At 36.1% G+C, this 24,460-nt stretch overlaps 3 protein-coding genes and 1 pseudogene across 4 annotated transcripts; 3 read left to right on the forward strand and 1 right to left on the reverse strand.

Moving 5' to 3' along the window:
* The first annotated feature begins 2,759 nt into the window (after positions 1 to 2,759).
* On the forward strand, positions 2,760 to 6,162 carry ca4b (carbonic anhydrase IV b). The gene is made up of 8 exons (XM_042739252.1): positions 2,760 to 2,896; positions 3,377 to 3,424; positions 3,925 to 4,089; positions 4,209 to 4,354; positions 4,757 to 4,849; positions 4,927 to 4,993; positions 5,204 to 5,367; positions 5,452 to 6,162. The coding sequence occupies exons 1-8, from the start codon at positions 2,839 to 2,841 to the stop codon at positions 5,626 to 5,628; spliced, it is 918 nt and encodes a 305-aa protein (XP_042595186.1). The 5' UTR covers positions 2,760 to 2,838; the 3' UTR covers positions 5,629 to 6,162.
* A 2,916-nt stretch (positions 6,163 to 9,078) lies between these two features.
* On the forward strand, positions 9,079 to 10,249 carry LOC122139793 (annotated as a pseudogene).
* Positions 10,250 to 12,556: 2,307 nt separating this feature from the next.
* LOC109067119 (dehydrogenase/reductase SDR family member 11-like) lies at positions 12,557 to 15,275 on the forward strand. 2 transcript variants are annotated; one of them, XM_042739256.1, is made up of 7 exons: positions 12,557 to 12,693; positions 13,804 to 14,013; positions 14,094 to 14,188; positions 14,286 to 14,415; positions 14,530 to 14,622; positions 14,700 to 14,765; positions 15,031 to 15,275. In XM_042739256.1, the coding sequence occupies exons 1-7, from the start codon at positions 12,691 to 12,693 to the stop codon at positions 15,070 to 15,072; spliced, it is 639 nt and encodes a 212-aa protein (XP_042595190.1). In that variant the 5' UTR covers positions 12,557 to 12,690; the 3' UTR covers positions 15,073 to 15,275. The 2 variants fall into 2 exon arrangements, with proteins under 2 accessions (XP_042595190.1, XP_042595188.1); XM_042739254.1 differs by lacking the exon at positions 12,557 to 12,693 and adding an exon at positions 12,791 to 13,245.
* A 2,020-nt stretch (positions 15,276 to 17,295) lies between these two features.
* On the reverse strand, positions 17,296 to 20,678 carry proca1 (protein interacting with cyclin A1). Its single transcript, XM_042739253.1, has 4 exons — positions 19,987 to 20,678; positions 19,749 to 19,881; positions 19,049 to 19,183; positions 17,296 to 18,948 (listed from the first exon to the last, which is right to left on the reverse strand). The coding sequence occupies exons 1-4, from the start codon at positions 20,516 to 20,518 to the stop codon at positions 17,490 to 17,492; spliced, it is 2,259 nt and encodes a 752-aa protein (XP_042595187.1). The 5' UTR covers positions 20,519 to 20,678; the 3' UTR covers positions 17,296 to 17,489.
* Positions 20,679 to 24,460: the final 3,782 nt, after the last annotated feature.

A 24,460-nucleotide genomic window follows, 5' to 3' on the forward strand; every position in this document is an offset into this window, starting at 1 on the left:
TTTTTTTTTTTTTTTTTTTTTTTTTTTTTTACATTTTTACTAGTTCATTTAATTTGCCTGATAATGATGTCCAATACATGAACCACAATAGAATTCTGTCTTTATTTTAGTTTAGTTTAGTTTAGTTTAGTTTAATCTAGTCATGATCATTTTCACTGTGTCCAGCTCATCTCATGTAATGTTTTATGTTCAATAGTGTTCTTAATGACTGTTATGAAAAACATTTTCAAACATTTTTGGAGCAAAATGGCCTTTTTCCTGCTTGCTTATTCCGTGGCTGGCAGTTCACAGTAACACTTTAGTATAGGGACCAGTATTCGCTATTAACTAGTTGCTTATTAGCATGCCTATTATTAACATATTGGCTGTTTATTAGTACTTATAAAGCACATATTCTGCATAATCATGTTCTACATCCCTAATCCTACCCAATACCAAAACTTAACAACTATCTTGCTAACTATTAATGAGCAGCAAATTAGCAGTTTACTGAAAAAGTCATAAATTCATATTTTTTTAAACTATTAAATTATATAATATTTTATGATTGCACATTCGTGTCTGTTCCAAGGGTAAGACAATAAAATCTACACATAAAAGGCATGCAAACATAGTAAAAAAATGAGTGCAGATATGCCTAAACTAGGGCCTGCGGACCAAAGTTGGACCAAGATGATCTTTGATTTGACTCTCCATGCCATTTTATGCCATAAAAGTCACTTTGTCATTTAAAAAAAATAAATAAATAAATAGGGAGGACAATGCCATCTTCATTTCTAATTTTTCTTTGTGTTTTAGCACTTTTTGTTTTATTTTTGCATTGAACTTTAGAGAATTTACCGGAAGTGAATTAGATGTTTTGAATTTTGGATATATTTGGATATAAAGCAACATTTTAATGTTTGGCCCTTCATAATGCAAAGTTTGGGCACCTCAGTGATAGTGGCATAATTACAAGTTGAAGCCAGTTTTTTTTTTATATGTGACCTTCATCTATCAAAAAGAAAAGAGTTGTAATTTGAAGATCTGTCAGTTGTAATAAAAACCTATACCTGAGACATAAAAGTTCCTGAAGCTGAAAAAAAGTAAAGCACTTTATTTCAAAACATTTGCAGCGGCTTGCATATCCAGCGTGTGTGTGTGTGATACACTAACGTCAGAGCTTATGAAAGCTGAAGGTTGCATCTAAAGGTCAAATCTAGAGGACATTGTTTGCCTCCCTTTTATCAGACACACAAATCACTCATTATGCAATCCACTGAGACCAGTGGATCTGTTATCACCTCCACCATGAACTTTATAGTGTTTTACAGCTGTTTCTGTGCTAACAACTGCGTCCAATAAAATCTATTCTCACTGTTCAAGCAAGAGGGGCTGAGGACATGCTTTCTACACCTATTTCTGTACAAAACAAGATTAAGTCCTGAAATAAATACCATGACATAGATAGCGTCTTTTAACTAATTGCATGAAAAGATGGGTATTGTCCAGACAGGTTTAGATTAGGGTTAATTCAATTAAAATCTTTGCCTTTAGTTTGTAAGACAAGCTAAATGCCTTTACTGTTGCTGCATTTTTTATTTTTTATTTTAATTTATGAAGATTCAGTCAAAGATTTCAGACAGTTAAAATACAATCAACATCAACATTGATTAATAAATTGTCATTTAAGTTCCCATAAATTATGTTTGAACAGAAAACTTTTACATCACTATTAGCTTAATCTTTATATTTCTGTTTGTTGCTGTATTTTTTTATAGGGTTGCCATATATCCTTGTTTTCAGTAGGCCTACATGACTTGACCAGGATTTCAAAACTGGTTGAAAAGTCCGGTTTTGGCTTTGTTTTCCTATCTTTTTCATGCTTGGTGATAGTAATGACTAAAAAGTTGTTTTGACCAATAGCGTGCAGGTATTGTATATAATCAACCTATTGTGGCGTGTGAGAATGTGGAATCTACCTTCAGTCAAACCATTATAAATACTCCTACAGTATGAGAACTGCAATATGAATAAATAAATAAATAAATGTTTTAGGGCAATATGGAAATCCCGGCCAAGTCAGGATTTTACGTAGAGTCTAAATCAGTGGTTCCCAACCACGTTCCTGGAGCCCCCGAACCCCCCAACACTGCATGTTTTCCATGTCACCTTAATCAAACACACCTGATTCAGATCATCAGCTCATTAGTAGAGACTCCAAGACCTAAACTGGGTGTGTCAGAGAAAGGAGAGATGCAAAATGTGCAGTGTTGGGGGGCCTCCAGGAACGTGGTTGGGAACCACTGGTCTAAATGTTTTATGACCCCAAATATGCAGTCTCAGAGTCACCACTAGATGGCGTGACTATTTCAGATCAGAGTCTGTAACTAGCGATCTGGGATACATTTTATTCACAGGTGTATTTAAAAGTTACATTGTGCTGTATATCCATGTGATGAAATGTAACTTTTTTGTTATGTTGTCAGTCACTTCATTTAACTGTTGTCATGTTTGCTTGCTGCTCCAAAGGGAGAGACTTTAGTATTCATTAGTTAGTGATAACTGATAATAACTGATAAGTGAAAGTTTGTTATGGGTGGAGAAGATCTTTGTAATCATGACTAGATAAGAGTAGATTGGACACACTAAATTACTCATAAGTAAGAAGAATATATGATACATTCTAATAGAAATGAGCTTTATGGTCACTGGGTTTTGTACAGTAAAACGTGAAAGGGAGGGTCATTGCGCTGTTATAAAATGCACCTCCAAAGTATCCTATCATAAAATACATTCCCCTGTTCCTTAGCTGGATTGATCATTCAGGTGGATTTTTTTCCGATCCAAATACTAAGGATGAATGTGCTCTGTTTTTCTCTACTTGCTATTTTATGCAGGTTTGCTTCAAGTGCAGGTAAGTATGTTAAATTGAGTAAATGTCATCTTATTTATCATAAAAACAGATTTACTGTTAAACCTGATGCTGCTGAATTTAGGTAGTCCATCAATATATCATTTTAGATAATAATTTTAGTACTGTATATAGTGGAAGACCTGCAAGAATGATACGTTTACGAAGTGCATCAAGATTTATGAGAATCTTATAATGAGAGTTGTTGATTTTTGATTTGTAAGACTGAAATTAATACAACATTACTGCATACATTTGTGGATAAGCAGATTTAAAACACATTGATTAAACACCTTTGAAGGGTTTAGATGACCAGTTAAAATCTTCTTAACTGACTGACTTAAATATAGAAAACACACATTGGCTATTGTCTGTTTTCATGTACATGTAAGTGCAATCAATTAAATGTGATTAGATTTCATTATCAATATATTACACTACATATAAATTAGTTTGCAATAAGTCAACTTTGTTTCCTTTCAGATTGGTGCTATCAATCTCAAGTATCTTGCAACAATCAGTCATGCATAGGTGAGCATGTGCCTTGTTCAGTGTTTATTTTATTATTAGAGAATTTTTTTTTTTTTTTTTCAAAAAGTGTGGGTTATATATTTTTTAATTAAACACTTCTATTCAAAAAGGATGCATTAAATTGCTCAAAATTGACAGTGGGGTCTTTGAATAATAATAAATAAATAATCAGCACAACTGTTGTCAACACTGATAATAAGAAATGTTTATTGAGCAGCAAATCAGCGTATAGAATGATTTCTGAAGGATCATGTGACACTGAAGACTGGAGTATTATGCTGAAAATTCAGCTTTAACATCACAGAAATAAATGCCATTTTAAAATATATTCAAATTGAAAACAGTTATTTTAATTTAATTTCTGTTTCTACTATACTTTTGATTTTTTTTTTAAAATGCATCCTTGATGAGCAAAAGAGACTTCTTTGAAAGACATTAAACAGTCCAAACTTTTGAACAATTGTATGATTTATATTAATATAGCATGACTTTTTTTATAGGACCGGATGACTGGGCATTAGTAGCCACAGACTGTGGAAATACAAAACAGTCACCCATTAACATTGTAACAAAGAAAACTGTCTTTGACAGTCTTCTAAGCCCAGTGCAGTTTAAAGGCTACCAAGATACAATCACTACTGTCATTACAAACAATGGCCACACAGGTGAGTTACTCTTAAGCATAGCCTACATTTAAATTTTTTATATCCTTTACCAATTATTGGCAACTGTATATCGATTTCACTTTATAAACCATTTTTGCCATATATTTTATTATCTGTAGTGCAAGTTAATCTGCCAGACAGAGCAACAATAAGTGGAGCCAGTTTAGAAGCAAATTACAAAGCTCAGCAGCTTCACCTGCACTGGGGCAAGAACGGTGGACCCGGATCAGAACATACTATAGATGGAGAGAAATATCCTATGGAGGTAACAAGCTATTGAGATATCCATCTTATTTTTAATGTAAGGGCAGGGATGTCCATTTGGTAATTGAGTGTGCATGGCTTCCGGTATCATCTGCTTTCAGTCGTTTTACCTATACAAAAATAATCTGTTATGCTGCTTGATATTGCAAAGTGCTATTTGTTATCATACTATTTTAACTTATTAACATATTCATAAACACTCTGGTTTATACCACAAATAGTTACCAGTTACTGCACTTTGCGATTCTTCTACTCGTCAGTGGTTAATGAATCAGAAATCGTGCAAATTCACACAGAAAATAGCGTTTTCCACATTGCAAAATAAGGTGGACAGACAGGTGTTATTCGTACACTTATCTGTGAATCGATAAGAAACTAAGAATGCATTTTGTATCTTTAACAGCTTCATATTGTACATATAAAAGAAAACTACAACTCTGTGGAACAGGCCATTGTTGACCCGTCTGGAGTTGCTGTTCTTGGATTTTTTTATGAGGTAAAACCACATTTTCTAAATGTTTGTAACTTGCAGGTAATAAAACAGCATTTTATCACATGCATCTTATCTTACAGGAGTCACAAAGTGCCAATAAAAAATATGATGGCATCATAAATTCTCTGAAAAATATTACACATCCTGGTAAGGTTATTTCATATACCTTTAAGGTTTAATAAATATGTTAATTTATTGCTTTTCGTTTGATATACAGCAGTGTTAAACATAGTCACGCAAGGTCGCAATATCTCTAATATGGGAGGAACCTGTTTGATAATGTTTTATTATTCTGACAGGCTATACTTAGAACAAAGAACAGGAACTTCATGACAACTTGTAAAACATCTTTTTTAGGCACCAATGTAACACTGCCAGCTGTATCATTAGACATGCTCATTCTCCCCCATAATGAATTGGAGAGGTACTTCCGCTACCAGGGGTCCCTCACCACACCAGGCTGCTCTGAAGCTGTGGTCTGGACAATATTTGAGAAAGCAATACCGCTCAGCAAGGAACAGGTAATTTGTTTTGTGTATAAACAAATGAAAGTTTAACACATCATAAGAATAAAAGAAAACCATGCATTTATCTTTGTCTCGCAGCTTTCTGCATTTTCAAACCTGATGTTTTCTGATGGGACTGCCATGGTAAACACATACCGGCCCATTCAGCTGCGGTCTGGACGTGAAGTGTATTATTCTAGGAGTTATGTTTTTTGTGTTAGCACTGCCTTATTGGTCAGCTCTGTTTTTACATCCCTCTATGTTCTCACTGTCTAATTTATAGTTATAAAGCAAGTTATTTATCATTCATCAATAATTCATGGCAAATCAAACTTTATAATTGTTTAGCCATATGTGCCATCAAAATGTATGTAACATAAAATGATCTAGTATGAAAGGCATGCAGGTAGTCAAACATATGCACCCTCTCCACATCCAACGTCTGAGGTCTTCTCAAATTTCTCTATCTGTACCTAATGAAAATTAATTCTATAAAAAATACTGAATGAAATGTTGTGAAAAATTATTTTTTTTAACTCTGTCCCAAATTGTGCGTGTAACTGTTACTGCGCAATATTCCCTGTTACAAGAATGTGGAATGCTTGATTTGTGGAAAGTATAAATTAACAAGCACAAAACAACATTGTATAACATTATACAGCATACATGGCTGCACATGTGATATTATTAGACAATACTTTGAGAACTGGTCTTGGTGATTTTTATCATTTTAATTACTGTATTCTTGTTTTTCTGTATTTGTAAACGTTCAATCCAAATTATAAAACAATAAAAAGAAATTTGACAAACAAACAAACACACACACAGTCATGCAATGATTGTAATGAATAACTACCCTGCAAAATTTTACAGGCTGAACATTTTTTTTTTATTTATTGCACCTGTTACAGCCTTATGGGATAAGAAGGAAGTGTGTTCTCATTGGCCAAATTCTCAGAAGACAGATTGTTCAATGACATAACAAGTTGGGCGATTTCTTATTGGTATCAAAATATATGGCAACCGAAAGGAGAACTGAGATGGAGAGAAGGAAAAGGGAACTATCCACCTTTTTCTTCAACGTAGAAGTAAGTCTATGGGTGAGACTTCCGGTTCATTAGCCACTATAGGTGAATAACGAGGAGAATTACAATGTGCAATAAACGGTAAAACTGTTTGCACTACAAACCAGTGTGTTCATAATTAAAATAATACATGAAAATAATATGATAAGACACACCAACTTTGAGACCGGAAGCCACATCCATAGAATTTACAAATGGCCACGCCCATTTTTACGACAAGAAAAAGGTGGATAAGAATTTTAAATTCAAAGAATAAAAACTTTATTTTGAGAGGGTGCGTTTACCAGTGAGCTGGTTTTAAAGGGGTCATATGACGTTGCTAAAAAATAACACTATTTTGTGTATTTGGTGTAATTATATGTATTTATGCGGTTTAAAAAAAAAAACATTTTTTTCCACATACTGTACATTATTGTTTCTCCTATTTGCCCCGCCTTTCTGAAACACGTTGATTTTTACAAAGCTCATCGTTCTGAAAAGCAAGGTGTGCTCTGATTAGCTAGCTATCCAGTGTGTTGTGATTGGCTGAATACCTCAAGCGTGTGACAGAAATGTTACACCCCTTGCCATACTGTGATGCTGTGTCCCGGTGCGACGAGACTAAACCAATAAAATCCTTTACAAACTAGGCATTTGTTGCATCCAGTGAGGACATAATTACTGATTATAATGACTTATACTGTCTTTTTACGCGTTGTGTTGCATATTGAGCCACGTAAACATAAAACCATGTCTGCATTTGTGATTGGAGAAACGACAAACAACAAGCGCTAACAGTTACTCCACAGTGGAATCATCAGTGGCAAATTCTTTAAATATGAAAATGACTGTGAGCCAGAACAGCTGGCATTGTAGGCTACTCTCCGAGGTGCACGCACTCAGATATTTGGGTTGAACTGTTCTGGAACAGTGTTGTAGATACAACTTAACCACTGATTTCTAGTTGTGTCCTCTTTTGGAAGGCTAAACAGAGTATTTTCGCTTTCGCAAAGAAACACACAGCGTCTCCACGACATGGTGCCGGCAGCAACAATACTACAGCGATAATCAAAGTTACGCCTTCTTTCTTTGCATGAACATTTGGGTGGGGTTATGCAAATCTCAATGATTATGACTAGACATGTGGGGGCGTATTTAAATGAGGCGTTTTAGGAGGGCTTGGAGAGTCTTAACTTTTATAAAAAATATCTCTTAGGGTAAGAGACTTTAGTCTTTGCAACTTTAGTGATCTTATCTATGCACAAACAGCTTGTAACACCCCAAAGAGAAAGGAAAACTTGAAATCGCATCAAATGACCCCTTTAAAACTGCTTTGGACTGGAAAATTTAGCTGGACCTGGCAACCCTGATCAATGCAACCACACATTCAGCTGTCCAGCACTCCATATAAATGTGATCTGTCTGTAGAGGACGACATGTTATCCATGTTCAACTGGATCAAAGTTCAACATTAAGGCGTTGTTGTGTGCATTAATAATGCGCGTTGGGTTCCTCCAGAGCCTCTACTGAGCGGCAAACCCAGTGGCTGAAAAACTATGATGGACGTAAGTAACACTCTAGCGACGCAAGCCATCGATTCATTTTTGTGAATCGGTTCTTTCCAATAGCTCATTTCAATCTGTGATGGCTGTTTTCGAATCCCTGTTTCGCGAAGCTTCGAAACTTTTGGAAATCATTTGTTTCGAACCAATGGTTCGGTGCGCGTAGCAACTGTCAAAATCACATGATTTCAGTAAGGAGTGCTCTGAAATGTTTCAAAAGTTCAATGGTTTGCCGTTGGGGGGCGAGTTCTGCAAGAGGTCTGTGAACCCATGAATGAGATCGCCCCCTAGCGGCGACCTCGTAGACGAGCATCCATAAAACAAAACTATCCCCGCAAATGAAGAACACATAGGGTATAGACAGACTCTTATTTAATGGTATTTGATGATCTGTTAATTTGCATTAATTATACTTTCAAAAAATCATTTGCAGTGGCTTTGTAAAAGCTGTTTTATGCATATGTTGACCAGCGCGTCAAAACAGTTAATCATTTTGCGAAGCAAATTGATTCTAAGCTTAGACAGAGGTTCGTTACTGCCATCAGCCGAGTCAGTGATTCATTTAATTAGTCATCACTCTCTGACATCAAGACGTGCATATTACGTTGCTGTTTTTTGTTAGAGATTTTTAAATAAGGGTTTTTTTCTTTTTCTTTTTTTTGTCATTGCATTTCAGTTTGTTAAATTTATAAAAAAGACAACCCAAATATGTGTGATAAATAAGTAAATATATGTATTTGTATGTGTATTGATAACACTGTTGAAAAATAACATAACTTTTCACTTTATCAGTAAAGAACTAAGTTTACTCCAATGCTCTATAATTTCTTATTCACAGTTCACTTATTGGTTTTTAAAAGAAATTGATCTTGAGTTCAGTGAGTCTGAGTTGTTGAAACTGCTCAGACTAAACAATTTATGAAATAAATCAGTGTGCACTTGTGAGGCTTACCAGTCCATAAAAGAAAGGAATATTGATGATGATCTTATCATTAACATTAACAGGTATAGGAATGTTTTATTAGACTTTTTAGCCTGTATTCAGATTTCAAACAAAACATTTTCATATATTTGTGTGTTTTAGCATGAGTGGACAATGAGTCGTCAATCATGCTGATGCACACTTCTACAGTGCCAGCAAATACGCAGTGACGGCTCTCACAGAAGGTTTGAGGCAAGAGTTACGAGAGGCCAAAACCCACATACGTGCCACAGTAAGAGCAGAACGATCAAGATGTGCTTCTGTTGAACACTTTATTTATGTAATATGATTATTGAATGTCCAAAGCCTTGTTGGTACTAAGTGTGCTTTTTCTTAAACAGTGCATTTCTCCTGGCTTAGTGGAGACAGAATTTGCCTACCGACTCTTTAGCGAAAACCCAGAAAAGGCTGCTGCTGCTTATAAAAGTATAAAGGTATAGACAAATTCTGAATCCTTTCTATACATTGTTGTAGATCATCATTTAATGTTTAAATATTTAAATATCATATTTACAGTGCCTACAAGCAGTTGACATCACAAATGCAGTGGTGTATGTCCTGAGTGTTCCTCCTCATGTTTAAGTAAATGTCGTCCATCACTGGAGAAGAAAATATTGTGGTGATAGTGTTTGCTAACATTGTTCATTTATACAGGCAGTTTACAATCAGTTTGAGCAGTGTATGGTAGGAATTTACTAAAAGATTTCTTGATTAAATTCTTAATGGTTTTCCGTTCCCACTTCTAGATTGGTGACATTCAGATGAGGCCTGTGGAGCAGCTGACATAAACAGCAAACAAACAGGATGAAGAATCTCTGACATCTTTATCATCTTATTCTTAATAGCCCATGAATGGTATAAAAAATGAACTGTAGAGCCGACAAAAGCCACAAGAATGTCTCATAAACAATTTCTGCACTCCAAATCTTTGAAATGCAAATAGCAAGAACACAGAACACTGCTCTGTCTGATCATGAAGTTTTGTTAAATTTTTATAATTATTATAATGAATATTATTGCGTATGTTGTAAAAAAAAAAAATAGTATTACAGAAATAATGTAATAAGCACCAATGGTACTTTGCATTAAGTATTAAGGCAGAATCAGAGTAATTTATTTTGCTTGACATCATAATGAATGAATGTACAGATAAACATAAATATTTTGTTGAATGTTAAGGAAATTTGATACTTCTTTATTAGTTTATCTTCAGTGCTGTGCCTGCATTTTTTTTTAACTGTGATGTTTTAAATGAGGTATTAACTAATAAATAATAATGTTGCACTTATCTTCTTGAGGTGTTTGTGATGAAACTATCAAATCAGCTCTTTTTCAAGTCAAGGAGATGTATGAATGTTTTTCTTCTTTTGCAGTGAAGCCCACCAATAATGTAGTATAGTGACATTACAGGAACCTCTAAATATTTTAGTGCATAGAAATTGAATACAGTTAGCATGAATGTTTCAGGCAAAATTATATCATTTCCATATTCTGCATTGAGTATTGATATTTATGTTTAATTTACATGCATTTCGAAGAGCATTTTAGGAACGTGACGCTTCGAAACTCAAGGGAGTATGCAGACGTGCTTTTCGCAGCAACACTCCTAACGGTTAAACACGTTTTACTGAACTGAATTTTACTGTTACACTGGAAAATACGGAAGTAGTACATAATAGCAAGCTGTTGCAATGTTTGAATTACAATAATTTCTTCTCACTGCAAACCCGCAAAAATCTCGGAGGAATTGACAGGATACAGGTGCGCTGATGTAGCACAGTAACAGAATCGGGCGTGCATTGCTATTGGCTAGATGAGTAGCTATAAATTGACAGAAGGGGATTCAAGAGATTCAAGATTCAAGATTTTTATTCGTAACATACACGATTATATAGAGCATATATAACCAGCAGTGAAATGTGAGTCAGCTCACTGGCATAAAGTTGGCTTGACGTTGGACATTAGACATTCGCAAATCTAGGGGCCGTCTCTAAAGTTACATGCGAAACTACTGTACACTTCTCTAACGTCAATAGCATGCAAGGAGAATGACTAACAGCCATGAAAACAACTGTTAACTGTTCATCCAGGTGTCAGCTATAATGCACACCTTTTATATTTTTTGATAATCATTCAAATAAACTGTAAATCATATGGAAATCAATTGCTACTTTTCATTACCGAATGGATTTAAACACAAATTTAAAGCTCAATAGCATTTGAACAGAATGACTCACATTCATAAAACATACTGTAAAGTGTTCATCTAGGTGTAATGCACACCATGCATATTTTTCATAATTATTCAAATAAACTGTAAATCATATGTAAAAAAATGCTACTTTTCATTACCGATGGGGCATGTAAAATAGGCCATAATTTGAAGCTCAATAGCATTTGAACAGAATGACTGACTTTCATAAAACATACTGTAAAGTGTTCATCTAGGTGTCAACTATAACGCACACCGTTCATATTTTTCATAATTATTCAAATAAACTGTAAGTCACATGTAAATCATTCTGTTCAAATGCTATTGAGCTTCAAAGTATGGCATATTTTACATTTGAGCCCATTCGGTAATGAAAAGTAGCAATATTTTACATTTGATTTACAGTTTATTTGAATAATTGTTCAGGGTGATGAAGATAGAGGTGAACTGGCCTACTTTCACCACTTGAGGTCTGCCAGTGAGGAAGTCTTGAATCCAGTTGCAGTGTGAAGAATTCAGGCAGAGGTCTGTGAGTTTAGAAGTTAGCTTTATGGGGACTATAGTATTGAAAGCTGAGCTATAGACGACAAATAGCAGCCTTACATAGTTCCCGTTATTGCTGTCATTGTGCCTGAGAGAAGAATGCAAACTGGAGAAGCTCTTCTGTATGAGGTGTGTGAACTTGTATCGCTGGAAAGGCAGGGTTGCTCTTGTCACTGGAGCTTCAGTGGGAATCGGAGTTGCAATCGCAAAGTCTCTTGTCCAGCAGCATGGCATAAATGTGGTCGGCTGTGACAGAAATGTTGCAAATTCAGCTAATTATACAGCTAATAGGAATAAATCAGAATATTATGCTGCAGAAAAAGAAAAAATGAATGAGCATAGAACAAAACACGGTCAGACAACGTGAAATATCTGTCTAAAGATAGTCTAAAGTTTGTGTTGGTCACCATTGATTCATTATATAAGCTGCTTTACTTGACTGCACCTTGTGAAATGCCCCATACTTCTAATTATTTTGTCTATTGAAGTTCTATTTACTTTTATCAAGTTTGACAGTGCCATTGTAATGCTTTAAATATTGAGGAAAAAGGCAGCATGCACATTAATTCTCACTTAATGTGTCAAGGAATAAAAAGTTATAAAGGTTTGGAAGAACATAAGGGTAAGTAAATGGTGTCAGAAATTACTGTCATCATTTACACACCAGTTATTGAGATCTTTGTTAGATCACATATTAATAATGTAGTTTTAATGTTTGAAATGCCTTACAATTTCATCTTTCTTCATGTCACAGGGAACAATGAGTTAATGAGGACAAAGTTCTAAATGTTGGTATAATAATTAACAATGAGCAAGTGCCAGTTTCACAAGTTGTACTTGGTCAGCAGCCATTACTTGCTGTCCTGCTGCCCAATTTTTTTTTTTTTTTTTTTTTTTTTTGGAGCTTTGCACCCTTCATGAAATGCAAATCTCAAAGTGTTCTTTCCTTTCACAGAAATTGGCAGAAACAAGTGGATGGTAAGTAAATGATGACAGAATTTTTATTTTGAGGTGAACTGTCCCTTTCAAGAGTTCTTAAGTACTGACCTAGAGGGAAAGTGGAGACCGGACGTTTAAGGGTCATTTCAAACAGAAGTAGCCTAACCGCTGTCACTATTCACTGCAAGAATATCTAAACACGCAAGAAGTGTTTTATTTTGATTTGCTCTTATTTTTTATTTTGTTTCGTGATAAGACAAAATTAAAGCTCTTGCAAATATTGCGGGGTCGTTGGATTAAATGCGACTGCGAAATCTTGGAATAAAAATGCATCATAGCTAGTAGAATAGGAAGTGCATTGCTATTGGCCAGTTTGTCAGGGAGTGTTCGTTTACAAAGGGGATTGCAGTGAAGATCACTGGCAGCAGATTTTCTGTAGGAGTTTTGGGAACTTGTAACATGGATCGCTGGAAAGGTAGGGTTGCTCTTGTCACTGGAGCTTCAGTGGGAATCGGAGCTGCAATCGCAAAGTCTCTTGTCCAGCATGGCATGAAGGTGATCGGCTGCGCCAGAAATGTGGAGCAAATTCAGGTAATTATACAGCTATGAGGAATAAATCAGCATTTATATATATTCCAGCATGGCATGAAGGATATATATATATATATATATATCTATATATATATATGAACAATTCAGGTAATTATACAGCTATGAGGAATAAATCAGCATTTATATATATCTCTTCAAGCTGTGAACGAAGCGTCTATCCCTCTGTAGAAAGTTGTTCCTAACCTTCTTTTGTTGAACATATATATATTTATTTATTTATTGAAGAATATGAGTTGTTTGATGGACCCCATTGACTTTATTGTAAGAAGAAAAAAAACTTTGGAAGTCAAATGGTTCATCAACTGTTTGGTTACATTTTTCAAAATATGTTCAACAGAAGACAGACTTAGTTTCAACTTGAAGGGGAGTATTTTCATGTTGTGGTGAACTATCCCTGTTAACAAGAATAATGCAGTGTATATAGCATTCTGACAAATCATGATACAAGAGCAGTAGCAATAATAAGTTTTTATCCCTCTGCCAATGGTTTTTGAGCTTTGTGAAATGTGAATTTCAAAGTGTTCTTTCCTTTCACAGAAACTGGCAGCAGAATGTGTTAGTAGTGGATTCAGCGGCACTCTGTTCCCGTACAAATGTGATCTGTCTGTAGAGGACGACATGATATCCATGTTCTCCTGGATCAAAGTTCAACATCAGGGCATTGACGTGTGCATTAATAATGCTGGTTTGGCTCTCCCAGAGCCTCTACTGAGTGGCAAAACTAGTGGCTGGAGGACTATGATGGATGTATGTAACTCAAATAAGCAGTTTTCCTTATCTAACATGCATAGTCATGCTAGTCATGGCCAAATGTTCACATTTTGCAGGTGAATGTAATTGCCCTGTCAGTGTGCACCCGTGAGGCTTACCAGTCCATGAAAGAAAGAAAAATTGATGATGGTCATATCATTAATATCAACAGGTACCGGTGTATTTTATTGCACCTTTGTTCTGTGTACTCATTTTCCTGTCTATGTTCAGACTCAAAAGCATTCAGTGTCTTAAAATACATGTTTTAGTATTTGTGGACACCGGGTCGTCAACCATGCTGATGCACACTTCTACAGTGCCAGCAAATATGCAGTGACGGCTCTCACAGAAGGTTTGAGGCAAGAGTTACGAGAGGCCAAAACCCACATACGTGCCACAGTAAGAGCAGAACGATCAAGATATGCTTCTGTTGAACACTTGATTTATGTAATATGATTACTGCATGTCCTCTTGCAAGACTTGTTGGTATTAAGTGTGCTTTTTCTTTAACAGTGTATTTCTCCTGGCTTAGTGGAGACAGAATTTGCCTACCGACTCTTTAGCGAAAACCCAGAAATAGCTGTTGCTACCTACACAAGTGTAAAGGTATAGACAAATTCTGATTCCTTACTATACAATATGTTGAAGGTCATCATTTATGTGTTTAAGTATCATATTTACAGTGCCTACAAGCAGTTGACATCGCAAACTCAGTGGTGTATGTCCTGAGTGCTCCTCCTCATGTTCAAGTAAGCATCATCCATCACTGGAGAAACTGTTTGTGCTGTTAATGTTTGCTATCACTTAATCAATATTCTGATTATGAGATGAATGGGATATTTTGGTGATGAGAATTAGTCAGAAATTAGAATAATTGCTGTTCTTTGTTGGTTTATACTGCTGTAGAATCAATTTGAGGAGCACTGGAAAATTTCTGCATTGTATTTTCTAGGTAATATCTTGATTTAATGGCTGAATTGTTTAATATAATAGTTTTTCCTTCCTTTTGTGTAGATTGGTGACATTGAGATCACACCAGTGGAGCAGTCGATGTAACAGGCTCAAGATAAATGGGATCAAGCATATCGACACACTGTGACGGTGATGCAGTACAGAATTTGAAGTACAAAATGAAATAAATCTATAAAATAATTATTGCTCAATTTACAAGTACATTTACAAATAATAGTACATTAACTGTACTATATTTATTGTAAAAGTTACAAGACATACAAAAATAAAGATTTTTTTAAAAAGTTCTAAATACTCTTGTTTTTGTTTTACTTAAAAATAAAAATTCAGTCTGCAAAATGTAGAATTACTGTCATTTATTTTGCTTGACATTGATAAACATTTACAAAGAATCAGTGCTGACTTAAGCTCTGAATTTGCAGCACAGCATTAATGGTTTACATGGCTTCAATGGCTTTGATCAAACTTCACGATTAAGTAAGTTATTGACTTAGCACATTTATTTCTAAAGACTAACTATAGTGCAGTGTTTCATGACATAAGTTTATGATGCTTTCGTGTTATTTTGGAGCCTGACTGCTTCAATCCTAATTCACTTTAATTATAAGAACAGCAAGGATATTATTCAAACATTTACCTCGGTTTCATGGATAAAAGAAAATCATGTGCATTTAAACTGAGTATATCCATAACTAGACCCAGTTTTCACTTTTGATAAATTGTGTTTTTATTCCTAAAGTGTGGGTGTGTGAGGAAATTATTACCAAATAGCTCTTCTGGTTCTCTCTGAAACCAAGGATGACATCTATTGAAAGTTGAAAAGTAAACTACTGCCAGCGTTTCATGCCAAGAGTGGAAAACAATAACTTAAATTATCTTGTCAAACATGGTTGAGGTTAGTAAAACAGTCTTGACGCCTTGTTTTCCTCTAGAAACATAGTGTAGTACTGAAACGTTTTATAAAAACAAGTGTTACTTTTCTGTGTATTTATAGTGTAAATGACAATCATTCAATTGATTTTTCCACTTGCTTTCAGTTTTAGACTCTATAGCTGCTCACGGTCCAGTGTTTCCTCCTCATGCATGATTGGCAACTCAAGATAAAATGCCTAGCAACCAGAAATGTTCAGCCCTGAGTATAAAACATGTTAATGCTGTGAGGGAAGCATTGTTTTGCCAATAAAATATTCTGCTTAAAAATGTAAAGCTCATAAACTTTAAACCAAACATAGTCAGATTAGTTATTTAGCCACTTTTCATACTTTTTACCCGCTTGACATTCATTGGAGTTCCTCTGTGGTCTTAGATGACCTGTCACGTCTCGTCTCAGCATACAGACAGAACGTGTGTGCAGTTACTCAGCAAAAGCCTCTTGTTCTCATGGGAACACGGTCCCGCCCTCTTAACCCCATTTCCATGACCGTAACAGCACGAAACGCTGCAGAACCAATCATGAATTGTCTTTTATGCTTTGTAAAATGATACTATTGTACTGTTTTTGGAATGTATATCATTTCATAACGTCTACACCCTCTGAATGCTGGATTATAATTCCATGTCTGGGAACCAGGGAGCTGGTATAAGACTCCACATTGTTTTCACACACTCGTTCTGAAACTGCTGAGTACAGCGGGGTCGTGGATGAGGAAGTTGGTGTGATGCAAAATGGTGTGATTTTTGCTCAGGCCATAATATGAATAAATTTGGGCGGTCCCTCACTTGAATAAAGGAAATGTCACATTAGGCTCCCTTGAGTAGTGTATGTTCCAAGAGAACATGTTTGAAAACCCTGTTGAAACTTTAATAGTTCTGATTAGGAGGTCAGATCCCCCAATTATGCATGTCCAAACCTAAATAATTCCTACTTCATATGTGTTATTGTAACACTGTGGCTTGAATCAGAACTTCAGACAAGCGATTCAGCAAACTAAGGCCTTGCTTTCTAACAAGAGCATGTGAGGGTCAGCTGATAGGAGATTTGAGTCCAGTGTTACAACACTCATTTAATGTCGGACAGAGGGTGAGGTACCTAAAGCAGATTATCCTTTGAGAAGAATGTGACCCTTTCTGCTTAAGTCCACTGGCAAAGGCCTTAAAAGGCCAAAGTCTGTGCAAGAACAAAGACTATCATAAATGGACTCAGTGCACTGCAGAAACATGGCCCCCCCAGGGTTATACAGAAGGGCAAATGCTGTAAATAATCAGGTTACCTGGAGGAACACTTAACTTTTCATTTATTAAAAACAAAACCCATACTGTGAAGAAGAGGAATGTTTTCTCAAACCATGCTATTGGAAAGAACACCAGTGCTCTTATATACTTTATTCAGCAATCACGTTGAGAAACACATGCTTCATAAAATTGATCTGATCTGTCAGTCTACCATCAACAGAGCTATAAAAACAGAGTAGGTAAAAACATGCTGCTTATTAAAACAATATCTTATGGCAGCCTAGAAGATAAAAAACCATTTGGTCGCACCATGCGGAGCTTCTTGAGTTTCATTCTCTCTTAACTTTTCCACGCTTTTCTCGATTTCCTCGCTCCCTGCTTCTCTTCATTTTCGTGTTCCTGCGGGTTGCCGTGGATGCAGTGTTAGTCTGTAGGAGAGGAAACATTGGTGCTGTGTTCATCTCAGGATCCTTCAACTGAAACTCAGTGTCCTTTTCGATCAGAGTCGGGAGGGGTGTGGTGTCTGCAACGTCAGGCAAAACGGCTTCATAGCAGATTTTGATTACACGCCTTCCTTTTTTCTTCCTACCATTGGTGTCCTTCAAACTTTCTGTTGGGTTTTCAAGTCGGTCCAATCCCAGTCGCTCTAGTACATCGGTTGGGCTGACAGTTGCAGAACCTGTGAACAACAGTGGCTCCTGAGAGCGGTTATCACGAGGAGGTTCTTCTGTAGAGGAAGCAATGATTTTCCTCATTCTCTTTCTTCCTTCTCTCTGTCTCGAACTTGGCCTTTTGGTTCTAACAATGGGTGTCTTTTGTGTAGTAGTGACTACAGGTCCCTTTTCTTCTGTGTGTATTGTACTTTGCATCACCTCGTTTCTTACAGCGGCAGCTGGACGCTCAGGTTTTGAGGTTACAAGGCTGACACCTTCAGACGGACTAGTCGAGAGAGTTTCTTCCTTGGCTTCCGTGGAAGGGTTGTTTTTTCTTTGATTTTTCTTTCCAGCTCTTTGTCTCAGCTTAGCTCTGGTCTTATCACGGACAGCTGGGGTAATGTGAGCTGTAGGCGAGGTGGAGACTAACTCTGTGTGGTTTGCTTGTCTATGCTCTAGAATCTCTGGTTCTTTATCTGTCTTTATTGAGGTGGTAATGGTAACAACATCCTGATTATCATTCACCGTCCTCTGAGGATCGTCTCTCATCATCTTATTAGAATTTCCTTCAGAGTCTAGCTCGATGTTCATGAAATTGTTTTCTTTTATTCTAAACTGATTCATCTTCGCTGCTTCCTCTGCAAAGTTGTTCTTACCCATGACCTCCTCGGTCTGACTGGTCGACGGTGCTCCGGTCGTTCCTTCGTCGACCTTTAACACAGCTCCAAGTTTTTTATTCTTCTTCCTGCCTTTACCCTTTCCTCTTTTCTTCTTGTTCTCTTTTTTCTTCTTGCTGGAATTTTTCTTCCTCTTCTTCTCTGACGTCTGAGTTTCTCCTTTACCTGTGTCTGTGGATGAGCTTTGAGAGGTGGAGACTGTGGCGAGCACTTTAATGAAATCCTCTGCAGCCGTCACCACGTTTGTGAGCGAGGGCTCTTCAGGGGCGGCGGTCTTTGATTCAGAGAATGATGACTGCGTTGTGCTTTCAGAGGTTGTTGTGTTCTGCTTTTCTTCATCTGATTGTTTCTTCTTAGGAGGAGCGATAGTCAATACATCAATGACATCAACGCCTCCAAAGTCATAAGGGATTGATTCTTTAATCACTGCGACAGGAACTCTGTCATACTTTTTACACCTTTATGATGGAGAGAAGAGTAAAAACTGCATTAATTTGGTTATTAATTTGGCTACTGTAGACTGTACGCCAGAGTATAAGGATAGAATTAGATACTTACACCCCATACCAGTGACGCTCAACACACTGCTCTTCAAATGAAAACTCAAAGCAAGGAACTTCGATCACATTAAAGAAGGCTTGTCCAACCACTCGGGATGAAGTGTCATTGACAAGTCTCAGGCATTCCTTTAAGCTGTAAGATGCAGATGTAAGCGTATAAATGTTCGTTAGCTTAAATAGATTTGGAGATGATTTCAAAATGTCTATTTTTTTCAGCATTTACATTTGACTGCAGGTCTAACATCAGTTGAGAAAAACGTTTGAAAACATACACTGCAAAAATTCGTAACCTGCTGCAGACATTAACTTGATTTTTTTTTATCCTCATGATGGTTCTATATAAAAAATAATTTTCAGTAAAATGAATTGGTGTTGATTGTTGTAACCTCTCCAAATGAAGCACATGTTAATGTTTTGTAGGTAGCTGACAAATATCGAAATTTTGCAGGTTACATTTTTTTTTTTTTTCATAATTTTCAAATTTTCCCATCATTTTAGTCACATTTCAAAATGAATAGAATAAAATAAAAAACACTAAAATTCTCATAACTGTCTCACAATTAATATAAAGTTGTAAAAACGGCATATAAACAAAGGTAGGATTTTTAAAAAGTGTTTAAAGTAGCTTTAAATGAAGTATTGCATGTCAGGCTGCTATCATCTATCATATTTTCAAATCTGGACCACATCAAACTTACGCATTGTCGCAGTCGCAGTGGCTAAGGGAGTGCCATTTAAAGTTGGTGTATCCGTAATTGGAGGAGAACGCATGGATGACATATGGGCAGTGATCGTGAACGCGGCAACATTTGTCGGTCTCTTCGAATTCGCCTGAGGGGGAAAAAATCACATGCACAAAATGCCTAAACACACCTGCTACAGTATGAAAATGAAAAATAATAGGCTACTAAAGTCAGTAAATTAAAATCAACTGACCTAACTGATCATAATGATCTGCGATGTTTCCTGCACCACACCAAAGTGTCCCGGGATACGTGAAGCCTCGCTTGGTTCGCGTCTTTTTATTGTTCGCAACATCAGAGTTCGGCTCTTTTGCTTGTTTTGTTGTCGTGATCACATTCCTGTCGCCTTTTGATTTCAGCTTGTCACAGTTCGCCTTCGCTTCGGACACCCCAGTCAAACTCATCTTCAAATCGGAGCTCATTTGGTTTCTTAGCCCAAGTCTGCACACGTGCATGAAGGATTTAACTTGCATTTCGTTTTGGATCACAGAGCAGTCGACCAGGCGGCCCTCAGAGTCATGCACAGAGCGAATCTCTTCAGCCCCATCGGTGACCTGATGGAGGTGATGCTGTCCCACAACCGAACTTTTGGCGCAAAGAGTGTTGTTGAGCATGTAAAAGAGCTCTTTGCTCTCTTTTTCTGCATCTAAAGCTTGGCTTAAGAATTCGCCTTTAACAAAGTTCCTGTCTAAATAAGACAGAAACACGAAAAACACGGACCACATCGCGGCGGGCGGCACTTTCAGCACCACGGAGTCTCAGACAGCACCTCAACCTCTCCTGTCCAACGAGTACCGGATTATCTCACCGGCTGCCGTGGGTATTAATATATCGCCGGTCAATAATGGGAGGGGTCTGTCATTTAATTAACCCTTTCCTCCTCCAATGAACTTGAATACCCTAATGTGCATCTGTTTCCTCCTCCAGGCGTCCCTGTGGCAAGCGAACAATGTGCAATGATTTCCAATGGATTCTCATTTCCAATGGACCTTATATATTTGCAAAAGGCAAATTCGTATTTCTCTGATTTGCGAGAGGGAAATTTTGCAAGGCAAAAGTGAATTCTTATTTTATTTATTTTTAAAAGTAAATCAATGCTTTGTTGAAACCACATTTTGTATTATTGTTATTTATTTTATTACATTATATGACAAAATGAAGCATGGCATTAAAGCATAAGACAGAATTAGGCTACAAGTAGGCTATTTAAGGCAAATTTAGGTATGAATTCTACAAAGACCTTCTAAACAAAAGATTAGCCTACAACTGATTTCTGAGGTAGCCCAAGGATCGCAATATAACGCTGTTTGATAGCTTTACGTCAGAATTAGTAATTATTTATCAATTTGTTATTTATTTAGCCTACACGTCACAAATATATCACAAACGTTTGTATTTTGTTTAAAACCTATTTGAGTTAAGCTTAATACACTAGGGGCGTTGAATCAGAACATACTTACAGAATATATATTTAAATAAATGACTTTCGACCCCCTAAAACCTCAGAGTAAAAACAATCATCTCTACAAATACAATAGGACTATAGGCTATTTTAAATGCAGGTTATTTTAATCAAGCTGTGTTTGTTGTGTGCACGCGCATCGGAATTTGTAATAATGAATGTAGGGTGTAATGGATATGTGTGTTTTGACCGCAAGTAACCCCATCTCTCCCCACACCTCGAGATTTACTTGGGTGACGCAGCAAGGAGGAGGTTCCTTTGGCGCTTTCCATAGTAACAAGAGATGGGGTGATTCTTCCGACCCAACGAGATTGGGCATTCTAATTTCACAAAAGGAATGGGTAGTGACCTAATTTGGAACAGTGGGTTTTTTCAATGCAGACCAATGAAGATATCCATGCAGTTAATGAACATCAGTGTCTTTTCCTATGGTAACATGGGTCTTAACTTTGGGACTTTAACAGACGCAGGCGCCAGTAAAGTGAAAAAGAGTAATTTGAGAAGAGAACGCACGTTTGTCCTTGTCCATATGTAAATAAATTTGCAATTGTTCGTGGCTGTTGCTTTCAAGCTATTAAATATGTTCCTTTCCAGTGCTGTAGCCTATTTCTAAGAAAAATATCATATGATTAAAATTGTCCATCCCAGAGTAAATTTATTTTAACTCATTTAGACTATTTAACAATTGGCACAACATTGCTGAAAAGGGTATAAAACAACGAACTAACAAAATAACCAGATAAATCAGGAATTGGGTATGTGCAAGTCCAAAAGCAAAATATTTATGGTCGGCTTTCAAAGAGCCCCCACTGAGTCCAACAGTGGGCTTTGGCAAAGAAATCGGATTGGTGGGGGAGGAAACAAATGATGTAAAATCACCAGAGGCAACATGCGACATTGTTGGAAAATCAATCCGATGTAGTATTAATTTAATACGCTTCTCATTAAAAGCTTTTGCCAGGATATTAATCACTGCGTGATCCACATACTTGACGAACTGTTACTTCATCACAACATACTGTAATTTAGAAACACTGCCTTTTCTTTAAAATGTTTATGATCTACAATAGTACAGTTCTTGGAGCATAAATCTGAAATACTACAGCCGGAGGTATGAAAACATAAAACGTTGCATGACTGCTCATATCTGATGTACAGAGGAATCCATTACCCTTAATTTCAAATGATTTTCGGATATAGGTCAAAAAGGAACACTAATTCCGTATTATATTAAACAATGAAATAAATGAGCTGCTCAATCAAGATGTCACTATGAGAAATCTCTACAGAAAATAAAACGTAGGTTAAAATACCAGAAGATTCAATAATAAAATGGTCCATAGCATCATAATTTCGATCTTTTGTGGATTTTATGGATGCGTAGGCGAGTCCTGCATAATAAGGCGCAATTCAGTGGAAACGGGCTCCTACTTCTTGCACATAAAGATGCTTATAGTCGTCTGCTTAGGCTTTTTTTTTTTTCTTGGTTTCCCTATATATTTTCCATGGTATAGTTACCGCCGTTCATTCAGCAATTATAAAATATCTATTAATATGCTTCCATCTTAAAAGTGTGTAGATGCTTTCTTAACCTTATTTGTAATGACGACCGTATAATATAGGCTAGCTATTTTTATCGAAATGCATTTTTACGGTAAAGATAAAACATCATAGTGAATTCTTCCAAAATCAAATTCAGTATTCCAATATACGTGATTTCTATAAGAATTTGTAACAGCATGTTTAAGTTCTCTTGGTTTTCTTTATCACAGGTAAATAAAAAATGTTTGAAAAAATGCAATGAAATTATAACAAGACCTTATTTTGGCCCCACAAATAAATTTAGGTTTGTGTGTGTGTGTGTGTGTGTGTGTGTGTGTGTGTATTCCCTACGATTCCCTATACATTATGGGGACCAAATGTCCCCATGCACAAGTATGGTAGCCTAATACCAGTAAATTTTGACATCATGGGAACTTTTTTTTTTGTCCCCATGAGGAAGACAACTTATAAATCATATAGAACGAATTGTTTAGAAAATATAAAATAGCAGAAAGTTTTCTGTGATGGCAGTCTTGGGGGTAACGCATTACAAGTAACGCGAGTTAAGTAATCAGATTACTTTTTTTTTCAAATAACTAGTAAAGTAACACATTACTTTTTAATTTAAAAGAAAATATCTGAGTTACTTTTTCAAAAAATAAATGTGAATGTGCATTAATTCACCCCACTCTCAAAAAACAGATTTAGTATTCATCAAAATCAATTAAAACTGAAATGCAAATTCAGAACATGACGCCAACCTGCAATCATTAAATATGTTAAATAACACAAATGTATCTAATCCCATTTTATTAACCAGTGTCTCTGCTGCTGACCTTTGATGATCCAATTTAGCCATACTAATAAGCAAAAATGACTTTAGATAAACTAACAATTGTGCTTCATTGTTTTTTATTAATTGCTGAAGAGTGTTGAATCTTCTTCTCCTGTGTTCTACAGCACAGACGTGAATTTATTTTTCCTTAAGCTTAAGGTTTATTCATTACACTTTTGGTGTCAAAGGGCTTTTACATTTGCTATAAATAGAACTTCTTATATTAAAAACAATCAAGCTCTGCTCATATTTTAAAAGTAACGCAAAAGTAATGTAATTACGCATTACTTTCCATAAAAAGTAACTAAGTAACGTATTTAGTTACTTCTTAAGGAGCAATGCAATACTGTTATGTATTACTTTTAAAAGTAACCTTCCCCAACACTGATGATGTGTAGGGTTAGAGTAAGGTACGGGGATATAAAATACAATTTAAACACCATTTCGTCTCAATGACCAAAATTATGGGTCCTTTCTTTCTTTCTTTATTTATTTCCTAGCCTAAAAAACATCTCGCAGAACATAGTTGCTGCCAAACTAGACAGCTCAACCCTTCTTTGATTTTACTGGTTATCTCAAACCTGAAAAGTGGTGCAGACAATCGAACATAAACGTTTTTAGAATCGAGAAAAACTTTTTAGAATATTTTTGTCATCCCTGGAACTAGGCTGCTTCAGTCCATACAAATATAACGGAGTAGGCTGTAAGTGCGTTGTTGGGCGTTATCAAACATTAGTAACAGTTACAGTTTTGTTCGCATTAGGATATCCCTTTAAACGTTTATAAGGGGAGAAAAACACCAAAACATGCTTGTGTTTAAAATCTGTG

This window comes from Cyprinus carpio, chromosome B15 (assembly GCF_018340385.1).
Source record: "Cyprinus carpio isolate SPL01 chromosome B15, ASM1834038v1, whole genome shotgun sequence".
Lineage (NCBI taxonomy): Eukaryota > Metazoa > Chordata > Actinopteri > Cypriniformes > Cyprinidae > Cyprinus > Cyprinus carpio.

What these genes read in the sequence shown, in the direction of transcription:
- ca4b (XM_042739252.1), top strand. Translation starts at nt 2,839, where the DNA reads ATGAATGTGCTCTGTTTTTCTCTACTTGCTATTTTATGCAGGTTTGCT. An exon ending in TTCTTGGATTTTTTTATGAG is followed by an intron (nt 4,850 to 4,926) that starts GTAAAACCACAT and finishes CTTATCTTACAG; the next exon opens with GAGTCACAAAGTGCCAATAA. An exon ending in TACCGCTCAGCAAGGAACAG is followed by an intron (nt 5,368 to 5,451) that starts GTAATTTGTTTT and finishes TTTGTCTCGCAG; the next exon opens with CTTTCTGCATTTTCAAACCT.
- LOC109067119 (XM_042739254.1), top strand. Translation starts at nt 13,114, where the DNA reads ATGGATCGCTGGAAAGGTAGGGTTGCTCTTGTCACTGGAGCTTCAGTG. An exon ending in GAAATGTGGAGCAAATTCAG is followed by an intron (nt 13,246 to 13,803) that starts GTAATTATACAG and finishes TTCCTTTCACAG; the next exon opens with AAACTGGCAGCAGAATGTGT. An exon ending in CATATCATTAATATCAACAG is followed by an intron (nt 14,189 to 14,285) that starts GTACCGGTGTAT and finishes TACATGTTTTAG; the next exon opens with TATTTGTGGACACCGGGTCG.
- proca1 (XM_042739253.1), bottom strand. Translation starts at nt 20,518, where the DNA reads ATGTGGTCCGTGTTTTTCGTGTTTCTGTCTTATTTAGACAGGAACTTT. An exon ending in CACTGCGACTGCGACAATGC is followed by an intron (nt 19,184 to 19,748) that starts GTAAGTTTGATG and finishes TGCATCTTACAG; the next exon opens with CTTAAAGGAATGCCTGAGAC. An exon ending in GAGCGTCACTGGTATGGGGT is followed by an intron (nt 18,949 to 19,048) that starts GTAAGTATCTAA and finishes TCCATCATAAAG; the next exon opens with GTGTAAAAAGTATGACAGAG.